This window comes from Carassius auratus, chromosome 28 (genome assembly GCF_003368295.1).
Source record: "Carassius auratus strain Wakin chromosome 28, ASM336829v1, whole genome shotgun sequence".
NCBI classification, from domain to species: domain Eukaryota; kingdom Metazoa; phylum Chordata; class Actinopteri; order Cypriniformes; family Cyprinidae; genus Carassius; species Carassius auratus.
The window spans coordinates 14,996,115-15,016,203 of record NC_039270.1 but is presented as its reverse complement, the minus strand read 5'-3'; the positions used below and the strand labels follow the sequence as shown (position 1 = coordinate 15,016,203).

General features: G+C 37.9%; 3 protein-coding genes across 6 annotated transcripts; 1 reads left to right on the top strand and 2 right to left on the bottom strand.

Moving 5' to 3' along the window:
• Positions 1-44: 44 nt before the first annotated feature.
• On the bottom strand, positions 45-11,295 carry LOC113046953 (ATPase family AAA domain-containing protein 5-like). Its single transcript, XM_026208115.1, has 24 exons — positions 11,041-11,295; positions 10,827-10,866; positions 10,513-10,586; positions 8,690-10,416; positions 8,529-8,607; positions 8,151-8,306; positions 7,898-8,039; positions 7,691-7,769; positions 7,402-7,583; positions 7,170-7,318; positions 6,821-6,974; positions 6,319-6,669; positions 5,894-5,990; positions 5,691-5,773; positions 5,475-5,605; positions 5,205-5,376; positions 4,935-5,111; positions 4,375-4,611; positions 4,231-4,295; positions 3,953-4,133; positions 3,688-3,845; positions 2,431-3,290; positions 2,111-2,269; positions 45-331 (listed from the first exon to the last, which is right to left on the bottom strand). The coding sequence occupies exons 3-24, from the start codon at positions 10,561-10,563 to the stop codon at positions 253-255; spliced, it is 5,469 nt and encodes a 1,822-aa protein (XP_026063900.1). The 5' UTR covers positions 10,564-10,586; positions 10,827-10,866; positions 11,041-11,295; the 3' UTR covers positions 45-252.
• Positions 11,296-11,551: 256 nt separating this feature from the next.
• On the top strand, positions 11,552-14,729 carry LOC113046956 (serine/threonine-protein phosphatase 4 catalytic subunit B-like). The gene is made up of 9 exons (XM_026208121.1): positions 11,552-11,692; positions 12,282-12,580; positions 12,741-12,792; positions 12,883-12,933; positions 13,060-13,161; positions 13,265-13,438; positions 13,762-13,888; positions 13,969-14,158; positions 14,290-14,729. The coding sequence occupies exons 2-9, from the start codon at positions 12,471-12,473 to the stop codon at positions 14,417-14,419; spliced, it is 936 nt and encodes a 311-aa protein (XP_026063906.1). The 5' UTR covers positions 11,552-11,692; positions 12,282-12,470; the 3' UTR covers positions 14,420-14,729.
• A 1,632-nt stretch (positions 14,730-16,361) lies between these two features.
• LOC113046955 (ADP-ribose pyrophosphatase, mitochondrial-like) lies at positions 16,362-19,134 on the bottom strand. Of its 4 annotated transcripts, none has more exons than XM_026208117.1 (8): positions 18,967-19,134; positions 18,527-18,778; positions 18,164-18,253; positions 17,994-18,080; positions 17,708-17,819; positions 17,418-17,564; positions 16,606-16,690; positions 16,362-16,522 (listed from the first exon to the last, which is right to left on the bottom strand). In XM_026208117.1, the coding sequence occupies exons 1-8, from the start codon at positions 19,056-19,058 to the stop codon at positions 16,377-16,379; spliced, it is 1,011 nt and encodes a 336-aa protein (XP_026063902.1). In that variant the 5' UTR covers positions 19,059-19,134; the 3' UTR covers positions 16,362-16,376. The 4 variants fall into 4 exon arrangements, with proteins under 4 accessions (XP_026063902.1, XP_026063904.1, XP_026063903.1 ...); XM_026208119.1 differs by having other exon boundaries at positions 18,527-18,754; XM_026208118.1 differs by having other exon boundaries at positions 18,527-18,757; positions 18,967-19,131.
• Positions 19,135-20,089: the final 955 nt, after the last annotated feature.

Here is a 20,089-nt window from a genome sequence, read left to right as displayed (position 1 = left end):
AGTGCTCTAACAATGTACATACATATTTTGAGAAATACATGTTTGCTGGCAAATGGCAAATCTAAATTTATTACTTGATAAAACATTTTGGAAGATGCATGGCAGTACAAAAAAAAAAAAGTCTTCATAATGGGAAACAAATTTAAAACAGTACAAATATGTGCTGTCCACATAACAACATAAAACCACACTCCTTCTGAGTATATATTACTGTACAAATGCATTAATCGGCTGCCTAAATATGCATGTAATTTAAGGGAACTCGGAAGCCAGGAACTCCACTGTGCTTTTAGGGAGAGTGAAGTGTATACCATCCAAATAGTGCAAGAACCTTGGGAGAGAAACACACAACACTATGATTATTTTATGTTAAAGTGGAACTTTAAGTTTCGGCACACATACAAGGCAAGTGAATTTGATCATTTAAAACAAACAAACAAACAAACAAACAAACATGGTGACAAAATGCAAAAGACCGACATATATAAAACATCATTGGTTAATGTGACCAAGTCATATTTGAGCTTTGCAAAAGCCACATCCTGTCCCTCCACTTTCTTTTTTAGACCAATGAACTATGACCAAGTTGCATTTTCACACTTCTTTGGTAGCACAGCAAAAAAAACTACAAAAACAAACTTGCATCAGGCGCTAAGCACACTATTTATAAGACACAAGTTTAAAGAAAAGGTGTGGTGTCAAATACAGTGTTGAACCAGACAGTATTACTGACATACACGGAGCAAAAATATAACGCCCCCATTTTTCATCAGCTGAACTCAAAGATCTAAGACTTTTTCTATGTACATAAAAGGCCTATTTCTCTCAAATATTGTTCACAAATCTGTCTAAATCTGTGTTAGTGAGCACTTATCCTTTGTCGAGATAATCCATCCACCTCACAGTTGTGGCATATCAAGATGCTGATTAGACAGCATGATTATTGCACAGGTGTGCCTTAAGCTGGCCATCATTTGCCTCAGGGAGTGCAACACATCTCCTTCGTATAGAGTTGATCAGGTTGTTGATTGTTTTGTGAACAACGTTTGAGAGAAATAGGCCTTTTGCGTACATAGAAAAAGTCTTAGATCTTAGAGTTCAGCTCATGAAAAATGGAGGCAGAAACAAAAAGTGTTGCGTTTATTTTGTTCAGTGTATGTTTTCATGTGAGGTATTTAACTTATGTAAACGGTGTATGCAGTCTTAACTATAGAAATGTGCCTACTATGCAAAGGGAGTTCCCCTGTCACTGTTCAAACTATGAATAACTGGAAGTGATCTCACTTTGCTAGCGTAACAAAAGACAGAGTCTGTTCACAAAACAGGGTGTTATGCATTAAGAGACGCCCAGCAGTTACGAGAACACTACAGATAAATTGTTGTGTTTTTAAAACTTTTATGAACATTTCAGGCTCATAAGGTAATCGAGAGTACACCAGAAAAGATTTTTTTTTTAACCAAAAGATCTCAAAGTCAAATGATTCAGCAATTTGCTGTTCAGTTTTTTGCATTTTTTTCCCCATGCATTTTGCCAATTTTTTCAACATTGCATAAATTAAATCATATAAAATGTTACTTTTATGGCTTTGCCATGCTTTTCAAAGAAATAAATCAACTACAAAACAACAAATTTAAAAATATTTAACGCTGAACATTTGAATATTCTAGTAGATACATATACAGTACCAACAAAACACAAAATAAGACCGTATCTCACTGTCGGTGTTTGTAAGGAGTTTTGCATCTTTCTCTGAAAGTGTTAAATGCCTCCACACTGTTTGTTTGCTGCATTATAAAGAGTGTGTGTCTCTCACTGTATGGTTGTTATTTGATCACGTCAACAAAAATTTCATTTTTCGTTACAACAATGTCTATATAAGTCTTTTCACTTATTCTTTGCCATTTTCAGCTGAATAATTTTGGTTGCCAAACATTTGGTGGATTACTAATCCTAATACATATTAATAAATTAATATAGAAAGGTAGTCTAGACCTATCACTGGTGCACCACCTAGTGGAAGCAAATGATGACAATAAGTCAGGATTGTGCTAACTTTAACTTAATGAGTGCACTGCCGACAGGCTATGAATGTGTCTGCTGAACTCTCACCTGCGTTTGATCTTTCCCTGCTCCTTCAGTTTCTCTGACCTACAGATGGTACGCAGAGAGGGGAGGTAGTCCAGAGCCGCTGCTGCCTGGTTTCCAAGCGTCCCAGCTGATCTGGAGGAGAGCACCGACTTCATCACCTCACTTCTCCTCTCCATCACCCTACACAAAACAAAATCAGCACGAGTTTACTTTTTATCTAACGGTATGCTGTGTATAAATGGCCTCACAGGACAAAGAGACACTATAAAGCTACACGACCCAGTCTTAGATTATTAGAAGTATAAATAAAAACAAAAAACTAAATGGAGCTAAATTCTCACCTCGGGTCACAAGGTATAGTTTGAGTGAGGCTGAACCCCTCTTTGTGTGGAGCCACAGGGAGGGTGAGCTCCTCCTCTACCTCTCTTCTGATCTCCTCCTCCAGTTGCTGTGCTCCGTCCCAGGCTTGGGAGACTTCAGCCTTGCACTTCCTAAAACTCAAGTGCCCCAATGCAGCATGGATTTCATCGACATTAACATCATTTACTCGGCTGACACACTCTAACCGAATGTCATCAGTCATCCCACTCTTGACCTGTGCACCAGTCCAGCCAAAGACTTGAGGTCTGCAGCAACCCTCTGTTTGCAGCGGCTGGTAGTGAAGTGAGGAGTCCAGGAAGGACATGTGGTCCATATACTCTGCTAAACTGCTTAGGCACTGCATCACTGGTTTGCTCTTCTTCCTTTCAGCTTCGGTTAACACAACACGCCTTGGTTTTACTGGGACAGCTTCGGACACATTCACAGACACATCGGCTGGATCTTCATTAGTGCTTTGAGCAGGATCTCGGCTTGTTTTTGTAAGAGAGAGGAAGTCATCCCCTGACTCTGAATCAGACTGGAAAACATCTTTACTGCCAATGCCCACCTTCTTCCGCCCCCTCATTCTAGAGGACACTTTAAGGGGACTACCCTCATCAGAGGGCTCTTCCAAAACTTCCAACCACACAGTCTGAGGTACTTGCTCAGGACGGGACTGTGGGTTTGGTGTTTGTTGTGATTTGAGTGTAGACTGTGGTAAAAGACGAGTTGGCAGAGGAAGCAGACTCTCCATATTGGAGAAGAGAAGATTCACTCCCCTTCTATGGACCTCTGAGAGAAGATCCCAGCACCTAACGCTGCCTATTACTGAAGACTCATGCTGTAGGATAGGAATAGATTGATCAGGTCATACATCAGATAAACATGTGGATTACCCTAGCAATCATCTGCACTTAATCTTTAAAACACTAAGAATTTAACACTTTTATCAGGTTTAGCAAATATGAAAATTTGCATTTAAAAAAAATATTTTTTAGTTTGTATTTTCATTTAAACTAAATATTGCTCACACAACCAGATAAATAAAAATCTTCTAATATTTTCTTCCCCAGAATTCTTTGATGGTTCTAAAATTCAAAACAACAACTTCTATTTATTTAATTTAAACAGAAATCTTTACGGTCGTTTTTGATTTAATGGATCCTTGCTAAATAAAACTATTAATATCATTAAAAAAAAAGAATAGGGTTTTTTACATTAGGGAGATAAACAATCACCTTTAGCAGCAAATCTGCAAGACTTTCTGTTTGCATATTTCGGATCCCCAGCAAACTCTCAGTGCATGCAGCGTGGCAGGGTGGTATTTCATCCTCATTTATGTCCTGAGCTCTGACAGACCGACGGTGAATGTCACTCTTGACGTCCCCTTTGAGCACTACAGAGTGAAACAAGCCGTTTTTGATGAGTATATTCACATATTAAGGATATACAACCAAGAGTTCTTAAGTTCGTGTACTTTTTCAGAATCAATTATATCTTTACCTGAGGAAGGCAAAGGCCGATGCACTTGCTGTCCACCTCCACTGCAGGCCCAAAACTGCAAGTGCAGGAGGCTTTGACGAATATCACACCTGTTCCAGTCCAGCAGACAGGACAGATCCTTACTGTCTGTTCTCATGTTTTCAGCTAGACACAGCAGCTGGAGGTAACTAGACACATCCACCTGGAGAAGTCAAACATATCACCAATCACAAACAAGACAAAAAACAAGATTTTTTTTTTTTTCTCGGCAAGGAAGAAAATAAATTAAGTGGACTTACCACTGAAGGAGATTTGAAATGGATTTCCTCAAGGTATCCATCAAATGTAGCACCAAAGACTGGATCTGCACAAAAAAAGTCTCATGATGACTTATTCACTTATCACAAACTGTAACTTATTTGTTACGTGACAAATTTACTCACCACTGGTTGTTAGAATAACTGGTCTCTTAGTTGTAGTCATGAAGTGTTTTATTGCAGCCAGAAATCCAGTGTCATCATCAAAAATGATATCCACCTCCTCAAATAAGATGAGGGATGTGGCCGTCCTCTTGTCCTGGTCTTCAGTGGAGATCTTGGTGCCTGCTGAGGTTTCCCCGGGGCACTCTTTGCCGTCAGCCTCTTTTCTTTTGGCAGACTTTTTGGAACAAGCTTTTAAGACTAAAAGAAAACAAGAAATGCCATATAAATGTCTCAAACATGAAGCTTGAAAACACTTTTCTAAATAAAACAAAATAAAAAAAATCAACAGCCATTCTTTTGAACTTATATTATTATTCATCATTGGATACAGGAAAAAAAAAACATTTCCCACAAAATATTAAGCAGCACAGCTGTTTTGAACATTGATAATAATTGAAAATGTTGCTTGAGCACTAAATTAGCTTGTAGAGCTAACTTTTAAATATGGCTCACTATAAATGTCAATATCAATTAAATATTTGGCTTCACTAGACTTTGATTACTAAATTCTGAATAATTACCAGGTTGTGTTTTCTTGTCTTGAGTGTTTGCTTCTTTCCCTGGGGGCCTTCCACCTGCTTTGAAGAAATTGGCCAAAGATGTCGGAGTCAAGCCTCCTCTTCTGGATGAAGCACTTCGAGGGGACTGAGGAGGCTTCCTGGGGGATGACACAACCCTTCTGGGGGAATTCAACTTCCCTGTAATTGGAAGAGACACTGAGATAAAGCAAAAAGTCATGCACAGCACAGCATATATTGTATTGTTATCACAGAAGAAGAAAACATTCATACTGGGAGAGTTGCCGGGTTTGGTGGTGGTGCTGTTGTTGCTATAATTGCTGAAGTAGGATGGCTTCTGAGCGTTGACACCCTGGATGTCCACCTGGTGGGACTGAGTGGCTTCCTTCAGCTGGGATAAGATCTGACGACCACTCCTTTGAGACGAGGAGTTCACCTCAAATACCTTGAGAGAGAAAACCAACAAGGTCGGTAGAAACACTTTACCATTTTGAATAACAGACAATTCCAAAAGAGTACAGAGAATTGAAAAGTGAACCACACCTTGAATCCGAGTTCTTGTGCACAGGCATAGACTGCAGCAGTCTTACCCACTCCAGTGGGTCCAGTGATGAGAAGCGTGTTACACAAATGATCTTCAGTCTCATCCAGGCCTTCACCTACGAGCCAGGAGTCTGGATAGGAATAATGTTGAGACGATGATTTTTAAATATGGCAAGCAAAACAGCTAGTGCTGTGCCTTTTAGCATCTTTACATACCATTACTATCCTCCTCTTGCTTCTTATCCTGCTGTTTCCTCTTCTCTTCCCGGTCAGCTCTCAATTTCCACTCTTTCAGCCAGCTAACAGTAATGAAAAAAGTAAAAAAATAAAATAAAAAAAAAGAAATAAATTATTGACATGTCAAAAAAAGGTGAATGGGATCTTTCACCATCTTAGTTTAAACTAGACAGCATAGTAACCTGTGTAGCCTCCGGACTGACTCCATATTCCCGATCACTTCACTGGAGTGCTGCGGCTGATACTTCTCTGTCCAGAGCAAATCCTCTTTCACTCCATCTCCAAATGAAAATACAAACCACCACATTACCAAAAAAAAATAAAAATAAAAAAAAAATAAAGACGTGCAAACAGATTGTAATATTATATTTAATCAATACTTTGTAATAGAAATTTTCTGTAATTTCCTTTAAATAAATGCGGCCTTGATGAGAATAAGATAAACGCAAATTTTTATACTCTTGTTCACTGTTAATTCATGTTTGCTGTTCAACTAATGCTCATGAAATACTGTAAAGTTACTCATTTTCATAAGTAGTCTTTTAGATGAAAATAACTTTTCAGGGCAGAAAAAAAAAGATAGTCTTAAAACTTATTTAATTATCACCTTCTGTGCTTGAATTTTCTGGGACAGGGGAATCCACTATAATGACAGCATCATTCTGGTTTCCCACAGGGGAGACTGACTCTGCTGGCTTGGGCTCTTCTTTCTGCTTTTGCTTTAGTGATCGACCTCTTCGTCTTCTGCCAGACGGCACAGTGTCGGAGACATTCTGTGCTGCCTGACCTCCTGACGGTGGACTTTCTTCAATCATTATAACATCCCCGTCTGTGTGATTGGACTTTGGTTTTTTACCCACTTTGCCTGTCATCTCTCCTTCATCCACACGCTTCCGTTTCCTTCCAATGCCATCCGATGATCCAGAAGGGCAGGACACCTTAGACTCACCTTCAGGTTCTACAGATAATCATATAAATGAAAGAAATATGAAAAAATTTGTCAATTATTCTGGCATACACATCTGATTATGAACACATTTCTGCCTACGAATAATATCTTACTGTAAGCAAAAAAAAAGGATTTTTTTTTAATTGTCTTTTTCAGTCACCTGAAGCAGAGGCCTGGAGGATGTAGTCCTCACGCCTCTTAACAAACCGTTTAAAAAAACGCTGATGAGGGAAGGAGGGATTGGAGATTCTCATCTCCTCCAAAAGATGCAGCCTGATTGGCTCAGAAAACTCAGATCTTCGACAGAAGGACATCTAAATAATAATAATAATAAAAAAACAACTTATTTTTGATCAATTGAATGCATCCTCACTAAATAAAAGTATTAATTTCATTTAGAAAAATATAGATATTTTACTGACCCCAAACATTTGTATGGTAATGTATATTAACAAATACTGAAATATTTAATAAATGAAATTGCAAAACACAAATCATAGATTACTGACCTGATGGCAACCGGCTCTCTTCACAGGAACTGTGGCATAACCTAAAGACTTCTCCAAAGACATCAGAGGTACAGACGGTAAATTACAGGACTCCTTCAAACGACTCAGGAAGGGATCCGTGGGCCACTGGAGATTCCAAACAGAACAATCTGACATGATAAGAAAGGAGCACATTAGTCTTAAATACACACCCCCTTTGAGAGCACACTCTAGAGAACAGCTGTCAGCTGACCTGCAGCCCTCTGCTGGACATGAACCACCATCTGGAAGGAAGCACAGGCCTGGCTGTAAGCCTCTCGGCTGGCTGCTGTCCTTGCGATTTGCTTTTTGAAGGACTCCGGAAGGCCACTCTTCAGAAACTCTCTCTTTGCTCTGAACTGTTCATCATCTTGCGAGTTCTCTGATGCCTCTCGACTGAATGCATTGAGTTTGGGGGTATAGGCATTTATTAGAATTTAACAATAAAAGAAATAAAGAGCATTTGCCAATTGAACTATTGTCTGTTATTACTGGCGTAATACCTGCTGTCGTCAAAAATGGAGATGACAGCCGACAGTGTCTGAGCTTTTTTCTCACCGAAAAGAGGAGCCACTTTAGAAGCTGAAAAAATTTAAGTAGACATCAATGCACTTTTTAATTACTTAAATGTGATTTCCAAGTTGGCACAAAATTAGAATAATAATATTAAGGTGTTGACGTCATTTTAACCATTTGTGTCAGTACCGTACCTGCAGGAGTCTTCGATGTTTTATTCTGAGATGTATTTTTCCCCAAAACTTCATTCAAACTACGAAGCTTCTTCTGGCTTTTTTCATTTTCCTGTGAAGTGCCTAGAGTGCTTTTGCTTTCCTCCAAAAACACTACAGAATCCTAAAAAGAAGAAATGATATAAATTCTAAAAACTAAAATAACTTGACTTATAAAGAACTTGAGTTCCTGTAAGCAGAAAACATTTACACAAATTTAAACCCACTATCTTACCTCATCTTCACAGTAATTTACGACAGACTCTTTGCTTCTTGTAGAGCGTCGTACAGTATCTTTATCTTTATTAGTGTCCTTTTTACTTTGCTGAAGAGTTTTGGCTTTCTGCACCAGCTTTCTAGCTTGTTTTCTTTTTTTCGCTGCATTTGATTCCTAACAAAGGAGAGCTTTGTGAGTAATCTTCAGTCTTAAAACAACTACTGATAACAATTGTTTTTATTAATAAAATAGAATTATTTCATTTAGTTAACAGATTTTAAAATAAAATAATTACATAAAAAGGCTTATATAAACAATTATTTTTAAGAACTGTTAAATGACATAGCAATAGCATTATTTTTTTTATAACATACATAAATCATAAATGTTAGTTACCTGTATTGAGAGAGGACTTGATATTTCAAAATCACCAGCTTTTGTAGCAGAGGATGGAAATACCCTGGTGATTCTCATCCTGTTGAATAAAATGTTTGAATTACTGTCTCAAGTACTTCACAAAAAACAATTAAAGTAGGAAACTAAAAAGTTAAATTCACCTGATAGGGCTGCCTTTCATGTCAGGTGGGCAGAGCATTTCAGATCTATACATGCCTCTTTTGGGTCTTTGAGCTTTTGGGGTAGAGGCCAGAGAGGGAGAGGGTGTATTTTGGTTGTCATCATCTTTCTTTGTGTCCTCTTGCCTCTCTTTCTTCTGTGGTTCAGTATTAAGCACAGCGGCTGACTGTCTACGTGAAAGCTCTCTGGTCGACCTCCTCAGCTCTCTGACAGCCTTTTCACTGTTGTCATCATCGGCTGGGCTAATGCCTTTGTCGACTTCTGCTGGAGGTTCTTCAGGTTTCAGAGTTGCAGGTTGTGCATCTTCAGCTTTCTTAGCTTGCCCTTTCTTCCCAGATTTCCTAACTCGCTTCTTTTTGTCACCTGGACAGCTTTTCTTCTCTTCGTGCTGCTCCGAGCTGGTCACTTCAGTTTTGCTCTCAAGAGATTTTTCTTCAGTTTTGCTCTCAAGAGATTTTTCTTCAGTTTTGTTCTCAAGAGATTTGTCATGTTGATTGTCTGCTGCCTCCGAGACTTTCTCTTGAACCTGGTTCTGCTTGCTCTGAGCCTTGTTGGTTTTGTTTTTAAAACCATCAAGACTCGGCTGCTTAAAGGCACTCATGAACTGCTTCCTCTCAACCTCAGTGCTTTTAGGAATGGGGCTGGACTCCACCACATCAAGTTCCAGATCTTCCTCAAGAAGAACAACGTTAGATTTCCTTTTGAGGTCAGGCAACACATCCGGTTTAATCTCCGGAGCAGGGTCAGACAAACTCTTGTCCTCTTTTGACTGACTTTTTTTATTTCTGCTAAAAATAGATGCGACTTTTAACTCCTTGGCAACTTTGAGAGACTCGAGATGATCAGGGGAAATGGGATGCACCTCAGCTTGAATCGTGAGAGTTCGGGGAGACACGTGTAGAGGACCGACTGCAGAATCACTCTGACCACTGCAGAGGTTGCCTTCACTTGATGTGCCAGCAGTGTCAGTCTTAGAAATCACATCGCTCTCTTCCCATTCTTGACTTTGATTCTGCACAAAGTCTTTGAATGAGATTGTGACAGTGCCGCTTTTCTCCTCTGCACTTCCCTCCAATTTAGTCTCACGTACAGGATCTTGTGCATCAGCATCACATTCCTCAGTATCTTCACAGCCATCTTTTGCCTTCCGGTTACTCCTCATTGCAGATTTTCTGTTTGAACAGTCTTTCCTCCTGCTCTGGTTTAATGAGGGTTTTTTCTCAGAACTTTCTGCAGAATTCTTAATCAACAGGTCTGGATCAGCCTCGGTGGCATTTTTCCTCATGTCAGATTCTTTATCAGAGGAGGCATCGTGACAGGTTTGAGCTGGAAGGAAGGCAGTATTGCTTTCCTTTACAGAGGATTCACTGGGATTTTCTATCAAGACAACATCATCTGTGACCACCTGTGCATCCTCCTCTTTGGACTTCTTGTTGTCTTTGGCCTTCCTGGTTCGCTTCTGCCCCTGTCCTCTTATAGGTTTCACAGGGATTACATGACTTGCTTGCTCTGAAGGTTGCGAGGAGTTTTCTTTAGCTACTAGAGAGCAGCTTTTTATTTCTTGTGCAGGCGAGGTCCTCTTAAAGTAGTCCAAAATGTTGTTAGACTTTGGTGGTGAGAACGGTTTCTCCACAGGCTTGGGCAAAAAGTAATTAGTAATTGTTTTGACAGCTGGTGCATCACCATCCTTTCTCAACTTCTTACACGGCTGGAGAAACATAGCAATAATGTAAACAGCAGAAAATAAAGGTATATATCAAATTTTTTTTTTAATAGAAAATCAGTACTTTTTTGTGACACATACCTGACCCTCAAAATCCTCTATGACAGCCGCCATAGCCACGGCCCCAGCCATTGTTTCACACCCAAACTATAGATCTGTATAGATTTAACAGACAAAACCATGGATTTTAAACTAGTTTAGACAAGCACAAACAACAAAGCTACATTCCTCACATCCAAAGCTTATTTAAACATATCTACAACGCGTACATTGTATATAACAGTAACAGCTGAAGTCTGGGCGAATAAAGTCTCCATAATCGCATTTATTAAATGTTTACCTGTCAACTAACGTTATGTGTTTGTAGAAGAATCATAACCATTACAGGCACTCACCGGTTCTTTTCCTTCCTTGGGGGATACGTTGATACATACTCTAAATGTACAGTGTACGGTGCAAAAATATGAGTAGCGTACAGTAATGAATTACCGTTAAACACAAAGCCTATCTACACATTTCCCAAACAACGATATAAATTCCAACACCGGAAAAAAAAAAAAACAAACAAACATAACATGTGATAATAACCGCCCCCCAAACCCAGCTTACGTGGAAATGTAGTCGGTAAAATTAGAAGAGGATTTGAATCTAATGTAGAGAACCCATATTCCCTAATAATGTAGGTTTTGGCGAAGTGGATTGTTTTCGACAAATGGCGCCAAATATCATGGAGGTCTTTCGCCGCGCCGGTTCGACCAATCACAGCCCGTGTCGTCATACATTCTGAAACAGGAAAAGGCGCTTTTTCAAACCACGTTCGATTTCAAAATACCAAACAATCGTTTGGAAAATACCAAAAGAACAAAGAGGCCTTTTTTGGTTTTATTTTAATTTACATTAGTTATAGTGTCATTTCAAATGTAATTAACTTGCATTCAGGGTTACATCACGCCTAATATCTGTTAATATCCTATATTTAATATTTGTACTGTTAAAAAAATTGCACCATGAGTTTAACAATCTTAACCTTTTCTATCAGATCAAGATTTTTTTTCCACTCACCCATTTTATTTTACGAGTTTAATGTATGTCGTTATTAAGAGCAATATGCTGAACATGTGGCCTTTATTTTGAAAGATGAGCCGAGCAGTCGGATGCTTGTTGATGTGATGGTCACACACTTGCATAACGCCGCTTCCCCAACTTACCATCTTACAAAAGAAACAACGGATGCCTAAACAAATTTAATCCAAAGCGCAAGGTATTTTATATTTACTTATTTAAACGCACATTTCAACGCAAGAAATGCAATTATTTTCTTAATAGTAGGAAGCTGAAAGCTCAAACAAGCACAGCACAGTTTTAAGTATAACCGCTTTTTCTCTAACGTTATACTATTTGTGTAAACCAGGCTTTGCGATTCTAATTTCGGCAATAAAACTGTAAGACAACGTTGCTCGATTGAAAACTACAGTGCAAAGAGGTTGTCAAAATGAATGGCTAAGTTGTGTCCAAGGAAATAAAGAACTAAAATAGTTTCATTTGCTGTATTATTTTTAGTAATTATATTTAAAATAACACCGAGATTCTAATTAAAAAAATAATTAATGTAACAACGTATAACTAATAAAGTCAAAAAATATAATGTTTGAATTTTTTTGTATTTTAATTGAACTATTTATATTAAAAACAATATATTCAAATAAATAATTATTATTGCTGCTGATGTTGTTATTATTAAACTTACAGATGCACTTAAAGACTCACTGTTACATTTGTCTCAAGTTTGTTTCAAGCACGCTTCTGATTGTTCGACATTTAATGATTCTTTTCTTATCTCTGTTTTTCAGCCATTTTCTCATCTTGGCATCATCGCTCGGGATCATCTCTGTGTGTGTAATTATGTGCAAACCCTCATAGTCTCTTAATTCCTCAGGAGGCTGAGTGTGTTCGTGGTCTAACACAGGACTGGCGAGCCAGTGAGAGTTAGGGCTTTTAATCAGCCTCACATTGAGGGGGATTTCTGTGAGTGTGTATGCATGTGTGTCATGATGGGCGACGTCATTGACTTGGACAGACAGATCGAGCAACTCAGACGCTGTGAACTTATAAAGGAAAATGAAGTCAAGGCGCTGTGTGCCAAAGCAAGGTAATGCTTAGGTGTTCAAGAGACAAGATACCATTATGCATCTAAATGACTGGTGCTTACTGTTAAGTTGTGTATCATTATACAGTTGCTTGTTTTGAGTTAAAGTTGCAAAAGATATCTTATTTATGCTGTAAGTTTCATGAGTTCCTATGCTGTACAGGGAGATTCTGGTGGAAGAGAGTAATGTTCAGAGGGTAGATTCTCCCGTCACGGTGAGTATTTCTGTATCCATCGCATTCATATCCTTTAACAGGATTATGCAGTTGTGAAAACAGCTCACTATTCATTTCTTTAATTTGTAGGTCTGTGGAGATATACATGGGCAGTTTTATGATTTAAAGGAGCTATTTAGGGTAAGCAATTGAGAATATGCAATATTTGTTAACACTTTCAAACTTGTGTGGACCGGGGGAAGTTTCTAAAAAGCAGTTCTTTGTGCCGTGTTGTTTGACTCTTCTCATTGTCCTCTGGGTCTTCAGGTGGGGGGTGAAGTTCCAGAGACAAACTACCTCTTCATGGGAGACTTCGTGGACAGAGGCTTCTATAGTGTGGAGACTTTCCTGTTGCTGCTAGCATTAAAGGTGCAGAATCTATCCTGAAATGAATCTTTTAATGTGTGTGCTAAAGCCATTCTGCACTCTGTAGTCTGCCCTTATTCACAGTCCTGTATATTTATGTCTTCAGGTGCGATACCCCGACCGAATAACGCTGATCAGAGGGAACCACGAGTCGAGGCAGATCACGCAAGTGTATGGCTTTTATGATGAGTGTCTTAGAAAATACGGCTCTGTTACAGTCTGGAGGTACTGCACAGAGATCTTTGACTACCTGTCCCTCTCTGCTATTGTCGATGGCAAGGTAGGTCCTCTTATAATTCACTATCTTTCCACTTTCTATTTTAATATATTTAATAATGTAATCTATTTCTTATTTAGCCACCATAACTCAAGTCTTCATTGTCACATGATCCTTCTGATTTGGTTCACAAGGAACATTTGTCAATGAACACAGCTGCTTACTATTTTATTTTATTTTCTTGTGAAAACATTGAATAGGAAGTTTAAAGGAACACAATTTTTTTGAAATACAATGTTGTATGAATGTAAAACTCTTATTGTCACTATTAATGCAGTTCATTCATCCTTGCTGAATAAAAGTATCACACTGTTTTTGCTCCTCAGATATTTTGTGTGCATGGTGGCCTTTCTCCATCTATTCAAACTCTGGATCAGATCAGGACTATTGACCGAAAACAGGAAGTTCCTCATGATGGCCCCATGTGTGATCTGCTGTGGTCCGACCCAGAAGGTATGAGAGACTACTGTAATGTATGACATAAAGGAAAGGCTTTCAGTATGTTGTTTTAACTGCGATGGTTTGGTCTCTAGACACCATGGGGTGGGGTGTGAGTCCCAGAGGAGCTGGATATCTGTTTGGTAGTGATGTGGTGGCACAGTTTAATGCTGCCAACGATATCAGCATGATCTGCAGAGCTCATCAGCTGGTGATGGAGGGCTACAAGTGGCATTTCAATGAGACTGTGTTAACAGTGTGGTCTGCTCCAAACTACTGTTATAGGTGTGTCTCTTTCTTTCTATCTATCTCATAGCAGTCTAGTATGTTACACACTGGTGTGTGTACCAGTGACTCTTCAAATCTGAATGTGCTGGTTTTCATTACTCAGCTTCCGCTTTTTGAATATTTCCTAGGTGTGGTAACGTGGCAGCCATTCTAGAGCTTGATGAGCATCTCCAGAAGGAGTTTATTATATTTGAAGCTGCACCTCAGGAAACCAGAGGAATCCCCTCTAAGAAACCTGTGGCGGACTACTTCCTTTGACCTTTTTCAGTCCGGGAGAAAAATTTGGAAACTTTAGGAGCAACCTGTATGAACTGATTTTTATTTTTGTTGCGCTGGCCGACTTTTATCTGCACAGCATTCAGTACTTCTGTGAATGGACCAGTTGCAGCATTTACTGCCTGTTTCTCATTAGCCTTCACATTCCTTCCTCATTACAAATATATTTCTTACATCTTGAAAAATGTATTTGAACCTGTTTTGACTGTCCCTAAGTATGTGGTAGTTTTGTATTTTCAAACTGGTGATATTTTTTCCTACAAGAAGAATAAAATGTGTGGGTTTATATAAATATATATTTGTATTTATAAATCTACAAAAATGAGCATAGCCACAAATGAGCATAGTTTTTAATATGCAGCTGCTTGTATTTATATATACAGTTTTCCATATTTGTAATCATTTAGGACTGATGAAAATGTTTGTAATCAAACCTAAATCAAGAAATCATGCATCAAAGGCTGTAAAGATGTACGTCATAAATCAATAGCATCACAGACAAGATAATACACAAAATATATTTTGTCCACTTTCAACTTTTAGTTGCTCTGTTGAAAACTGGCTATACTTAAGTTACTGTATATTCTGAGTTCAATGGTTAGATGTTTAATATTGGGTTGTAGCTGATGTGCGCATAATTTGGAGGCTGTTTTTGTTCTGACCTCTTGCTATTTTACAAAACAATAACTTTAATGTCCAACATATTGTGGTGTTTGATTGCCAACATTAAGCAGATTATTTCTTTTGAGTAGACTAGGTAAGATATTTGCTATTAAGTATCTGTTTTGAGTCTTTCTAATGGAAACCCAAATGGATCAAAGATGTGCAAGGAGAAATCAGATAATATGACCTATTTAGTGTTTTAAAATGCATTTAAACTGTTTTGTCCATCAAATCACACATTTATGCTCTAAAGAAATCATTCAGCAAGGAATGTATTAATTTGCTACCACAAAAACAATTCCCTAAAAGGGGTAAGTTCAAATATGTAGTGTGCTAGTATCTTATCTCCTTACTGGAGGTTTCTTCACTCTTGATTAGAGTCACTTTCTTTTAAATAAGAGCTTACAACCAACAATCATTTGACTGATCCCATCATATGTACGACTGTTGACCAGATGGCAAGAGAGGCCATGATCAAAGATGATTTTGTCACCATACAATCATTTAAAACTGAAGCCATGATGAAAATCTCCGAGACTGATCTTTCTACCTCATCAGCAACTCTCATCCCTAACCTGAGAGCACATACTTCATCATTTTTGCAAGGTTAAAACTAACAAAGTATTTTCCCTTGTGTCACTCATACGCTTTAATGTTGACATGACCAAAGATGTTGCAAGTACTTATTAGAGTGCCGCACTGTAACCTCTACTCATAATTTTTTTTTTCATATTTCTTGATCTAGCTGCTTTTGAGTGTCAAAATAAAATCCCTTCAGTTTGAAACCATCAAATACCCCCCCCCCCCCTCCAAAAAAAAACAAAAACATTTTCTTAAAGTAATTGAAATATAGTACAACTGACAAAAAGATTAAACAACACACATCATAAATGTATATGATTTTTTTTCTTTTTCTTTTGGAAAAGTCAGACACAAGTTCTTGAGTAGTAGTGTTAAATTCAGAATGATAGGAAAGCTTAAATAATCCTTATGCCTCCATTTTCAGTAGCCATGCTTTATAATCTGGATATTAAGAAAGTGTACAGATAATTGGGGTAAATCTTTGGTTCATCAGAATTCAATTGTTGGCAGTTTTGTGGCAAACAGTTCATACTTCATATAAATATGTGCCAGCACCAGAACGGATTTTCCTAGTTTGCATCTAAATTAGATATCCAAGCTACACATCTTCATACATGTCATTTAAATTCTACATATACAAAGATTTTCTTTAATTTATGTTAAAGCAGAAAGGCATTTATTTTACTATTTTCTGTTACCAGTGTGCATTTCTTTCCTTTGCGACAGTCTCTAGGAAATGCAAGTGATTGGCATAAAGGGCCAGAGAGGAGTCAACATCAATCCAGCTCACTTGACCTGCGTCATCGCCTGCTTGCAATGGCAGCTCACTCACACTATTACCTAGACAGAGAGAGTTGTTCTTCACTCAAGTCAATAACATATGCCAAATATTATTCTATGTTTCATCAATACTTTGTTTTTACCTGATTCATCATGGAAGTTGACTGCTACTGTCTCCATCCAAGCATTATCTGTGTTTCTTGGATCATCTACATAACCTTTATACACCTACAGGAAAACAGATGCTGTGTTATATAGCGCTCCAATACAATGCAAGGAACAGTCACAGTTGTTTGGTAAAAAACTGTGAGTGAAATCCAGTAATTGCAACCGGACTCTGCATGATCTGTTTTCATGAGTGTGAAAACATTTTCACTGTTAAATTTGATCACATAAATTCACTGTTGGCCAGCAGGTTTAAAATTGACTTCTGTGTATACGGTGGTTCATGTATCGCTATAGGTTTTTTTTTTTGGCTGCATATAATAATATAATAATTTAAAATTGTAAAACAGTTTGAAAAGACTGTTTGAAACGGCAATACACTACCATTCGAAGTAAAAAAAAAACCTAATACTTAAAATAATTAAAAATATTGCTATTTCAAAGTTGAATAAGTTGATATGTGTCTATTCATGAAAGAATCCTGAAAAAAAACTATGATTTTTCACAAAACAAAGCATCTTGAGCACCAAATAAGCATATTACAATGATTTCTGATCATGTGACACTCAAGACAGCAATAATGGCTGTTGAATCACAGGAATAAATTGCATTATAAAATATATTCAAATAGAAAAACAGTTCTTTTAAATTGTAATAATCTCTCGCGATATTAATGTTTTTCTTAATTTTTATGCAAATAAATGCAGCCTAGGTGAGCACTGGCCTCTTTCAAAACCATTTAAATATCATTATTATTCCAAATCACGGAAGTGTAATCGCAAGGTCTCACCTGAAGACCTGCGGAGTTGAAAAGTTCAGCGATTCGCTTCTGGATATTTTCCCTCTGACTTGGAGATGCCTGCAGAGAGTTTAATGCCTCTTCCGAGAACTCGCGCTGCAGTGTTTGAGAAATGCGCTCTCCGGGGTCCACCATTCCCTGAAAAGACAACAACAATTATCATAACCATCTGTGAGCATATTAGCAGAATTCATTTTTAAAAACCTCACCCAACAGATGCTGCAGCTCACTCAAAATAACTACTCTGAACATTTAAAACAACCACCGAGGTTCATGCTCACCCCTGGGATGGCCCATTCGCCACAGTCCAACCTCTTGATGGACACAAATTGCAGCACAGGTAGTTGAGAGTTAGTGTGGTGGACACACTGTCCTGTAGAGTCCCTTTTCCACCTGTATGAGGCCACAGGAAACCGGAATGAGTTTTCGAGAATGTTTTAAGCATTCAAACCCACACACATTATACACGATAGTCCTTGCATGCATGTAACTGTGAAACTGGTCAAACGAGAAAGAGATTACATGTAAAACGTTGGTTTCTATTTATAACGACACACATTTTAGTACCTGGTAACTATTGGATCAGCAGCGTGGTTCGGACCCCACCTTCCCAGTAATCCTCGGCCCTCCAGCCCAGTCCTTCCATGTGGATTACTGAGGATGATTTACGGTAAGTAACAGCATTGTAAATATTACAATTATTGAAATATTTTTGGAAATCTAGTATTTGGACTCACAGTGGTTTGCCATTCTGAACACGATACGAGCCCTCATGGCTTCTCCTGTCCACAGATCCATCTATAGAATTGAACTGTGGGGAAAATGAACTAAAGAAAGCATAAATAGATTGTTATACATATATTTCAAAACTTTATTAAAACACTTTAACAAGAGTATCCTGTGGTAAAACTTTTTTTTCTTTTCTCTTTTAAAACTAAATCATAAAATCTACAGTCTAATATTTATCAATCAATGAACATTTGATAAATATTGCAATTTAAGGTTGTAATTTATTGTAGAAATAAAAATAATATATGCTTAACATGAATAATATATTTCTTAATGTTGCAATATTATTTGTTTATGTATTTTGTACTCACCCAATCTCTGGGTCAGCCCAAGCAGGCTTGTTCAGTACAGTGGGGGCGGTATATTTGACAGGGCTGTACTGGGGACAGTCTGTGTCCCAGTCTACTGTGTGGTCTGGGACAGGGAAGCGGTGTGTGTCTGATCCGGGATACACCGGGCAGCGAGCCTTCACGTGCGCGGCGGCAGAACACATGTAGACTGATGTTGATGAAAAGAAACTGCGGCTAATGGCCTTCTTACTGCTGGAAATTGTTTGGACGAACCTATTAATTTAACCCTTAAGTTGCAATTCAACTCACAAGTCAAAAATGAGAGCACTACGAGAAATAAAAATGCATTAAAGAACCAGAAAATCTGTCGATTACACACCTGTCAATGTCAAGCTCCTGTCACAACTAATTTACAGCTTCAGAATTCATATTAATATTAATTATGACATTGATTCACATACCAGACTCCACTCGTGCCAGCAGCGTAGGGGAGCCCAATAAGACTAAGTGCAACATGCACCGATGCAGCCCAGTGACGGGACACTGCTTTCATTCCTGAACAAACAAATCTCTAAGCAAGCAGACAGAGCTGCAGCAACCCGGAAGAGAGAGACTGGCCCCGCCTCCTCGGTGACGCAATCCACGCGACGCGCCGTGGCTGATCTTCTTGCTTTACTGTCTATGCTCTGTTCTACATGTGACATGTGAACCTCTCTAGCTGTAGATTATACATTTCTTAAAAGAGAAATTGTACAGTGTAATCGACCCAATATAAAGGAAACAATTAATACTTTTTGAGAACGTGTAGATGTGTTCGTTTAAATTCATTAAATTATAAGTAAGATTCAATTGCGTTTAAAGAAGGGCTATTTTTTTGTATAAAATATCACGATCCATCACTCTAGAACCACAAATAATAATAAGCACTATCATGTTATTATTTTGTTGTTGTTATTATTATTATTATTATTAAGTTGGTAAATCATTTCCCAATTTGACATAATTACATTCATTTTATCTATCTATCTATCTATCTATCTATCTATCTATCTATCTATCTATCTATCTATCTATCTATCTATCTATATCATACATATAGAAATGATTCAGACACTTTGAACTAATTTCTTGCTTGAGTGTTTTTTTTTCTTTCTGTAATTACTAATGCAATATTTACACTAGCACAGACTGAACAAAATAAAGCATTACTTAGTAATTGGTTGACCTAAATTGGTATTTTCTAGTTGTGTACTTTCTATCAAAGTTATCTGGCATTATCAAGATTATTTGTTATTTATTATTTGTTCTAACACAGTTTAACTCTGAGTTCTTGTCATATTTTATTACCATTTTCTAAACTATAGCGAATGAACTGTGATAATGTGAGAACTGTTGAAGGTGTCTGAATAAATTTTGGTTTGACTGGGTGTGCGTTTAAGTAAAATGTATGTAACTTTGAGAGAATATATGATGCCCGTTTTTGTTCCAGTGGTAACTGTTGTTCATATAATGTAAATATGTTAGTGTTTTTCTCACTTCAATATAGCCTCTTCTCCCTTTCTCATTTTTTCCAACCACAAACTG

What these genes read in the sequence shown, in the direction of transcription:
- LOC113046956 (XM_026208121.1), top strand. Translation starts at nt 12,471, where the DNA reads ATGTGTGTCATGATGGGCGACGTCATTGACTTGGACAGACAGATCGAG. An exon ending in ATTTAAAGGAGCTATTTAGG is followed by an intron (nt 12,934 to 13,059) that starts GTAAGCAATTGA and finishes CTGGGTCTTCAG; the next exon opens with GTGGGGGGTGAAGTTCCAGA. An exon ending in GCTGTGGTCCGACCCAGAAG is followed by an intron (nt 13,889 to 13,968) that starts GTATGAGAGACT and finishes TTTGGTCTCTAG; the next exon opens with ACACCATGGGGTGGGGTGTG.
- LOC113046955 (XM_026208117.1), bottom strand. Translation starts at nt 19,058, where the DNA reads ATGAAAGCAGTGTCCCGTCACTGGGCTGCATCGGTGCATGTTGCACTT. An exon ending in TCAACTCCGCAGGTCTTCAG is followed by an intron (nt 16,691 to 17,417) that starts GTGAGACCTTGC and finishes GTTTTCCTGTAG; the next exon opens with GTGTATAAAGGTTATGTAGA. An exon ending in CAACTTCCATGATGAATCAG is followed by an intron (nt 16,523 to 16,605) that starts GTAAAAACAAAG and finishes CTCTCTGTCTAG; the next exon opens with GTAATAGTGTGAGTGAGCTG.
- LOC113046953 (XM_026208115.1), bottom strand. Translation starts at nt 10,563, where the DNA reads ATGGCTGGGGCCGTGGCTATGGCGGCTGTCATAGAGGATTTTGAGGGT. An exon ending in CCTCCAGGCCTCTGCTTCAG is followed by an intron (nt 6,670 to 6,820) that starts GTGACTGAAAAA and finishes GATTATCTGTAG; the next exon opens with AACCTGAAGGTGAGTCTAAG. An exon ending in AGTTATTCTAACAACCAGTG is followed by an intron (nt 4,296 to 4,374) that starts GTGAGTAAATTT and finishes TTTTTTGTGCAG; the next exon opens with ATCCAGTCTTTGGTGCTACA.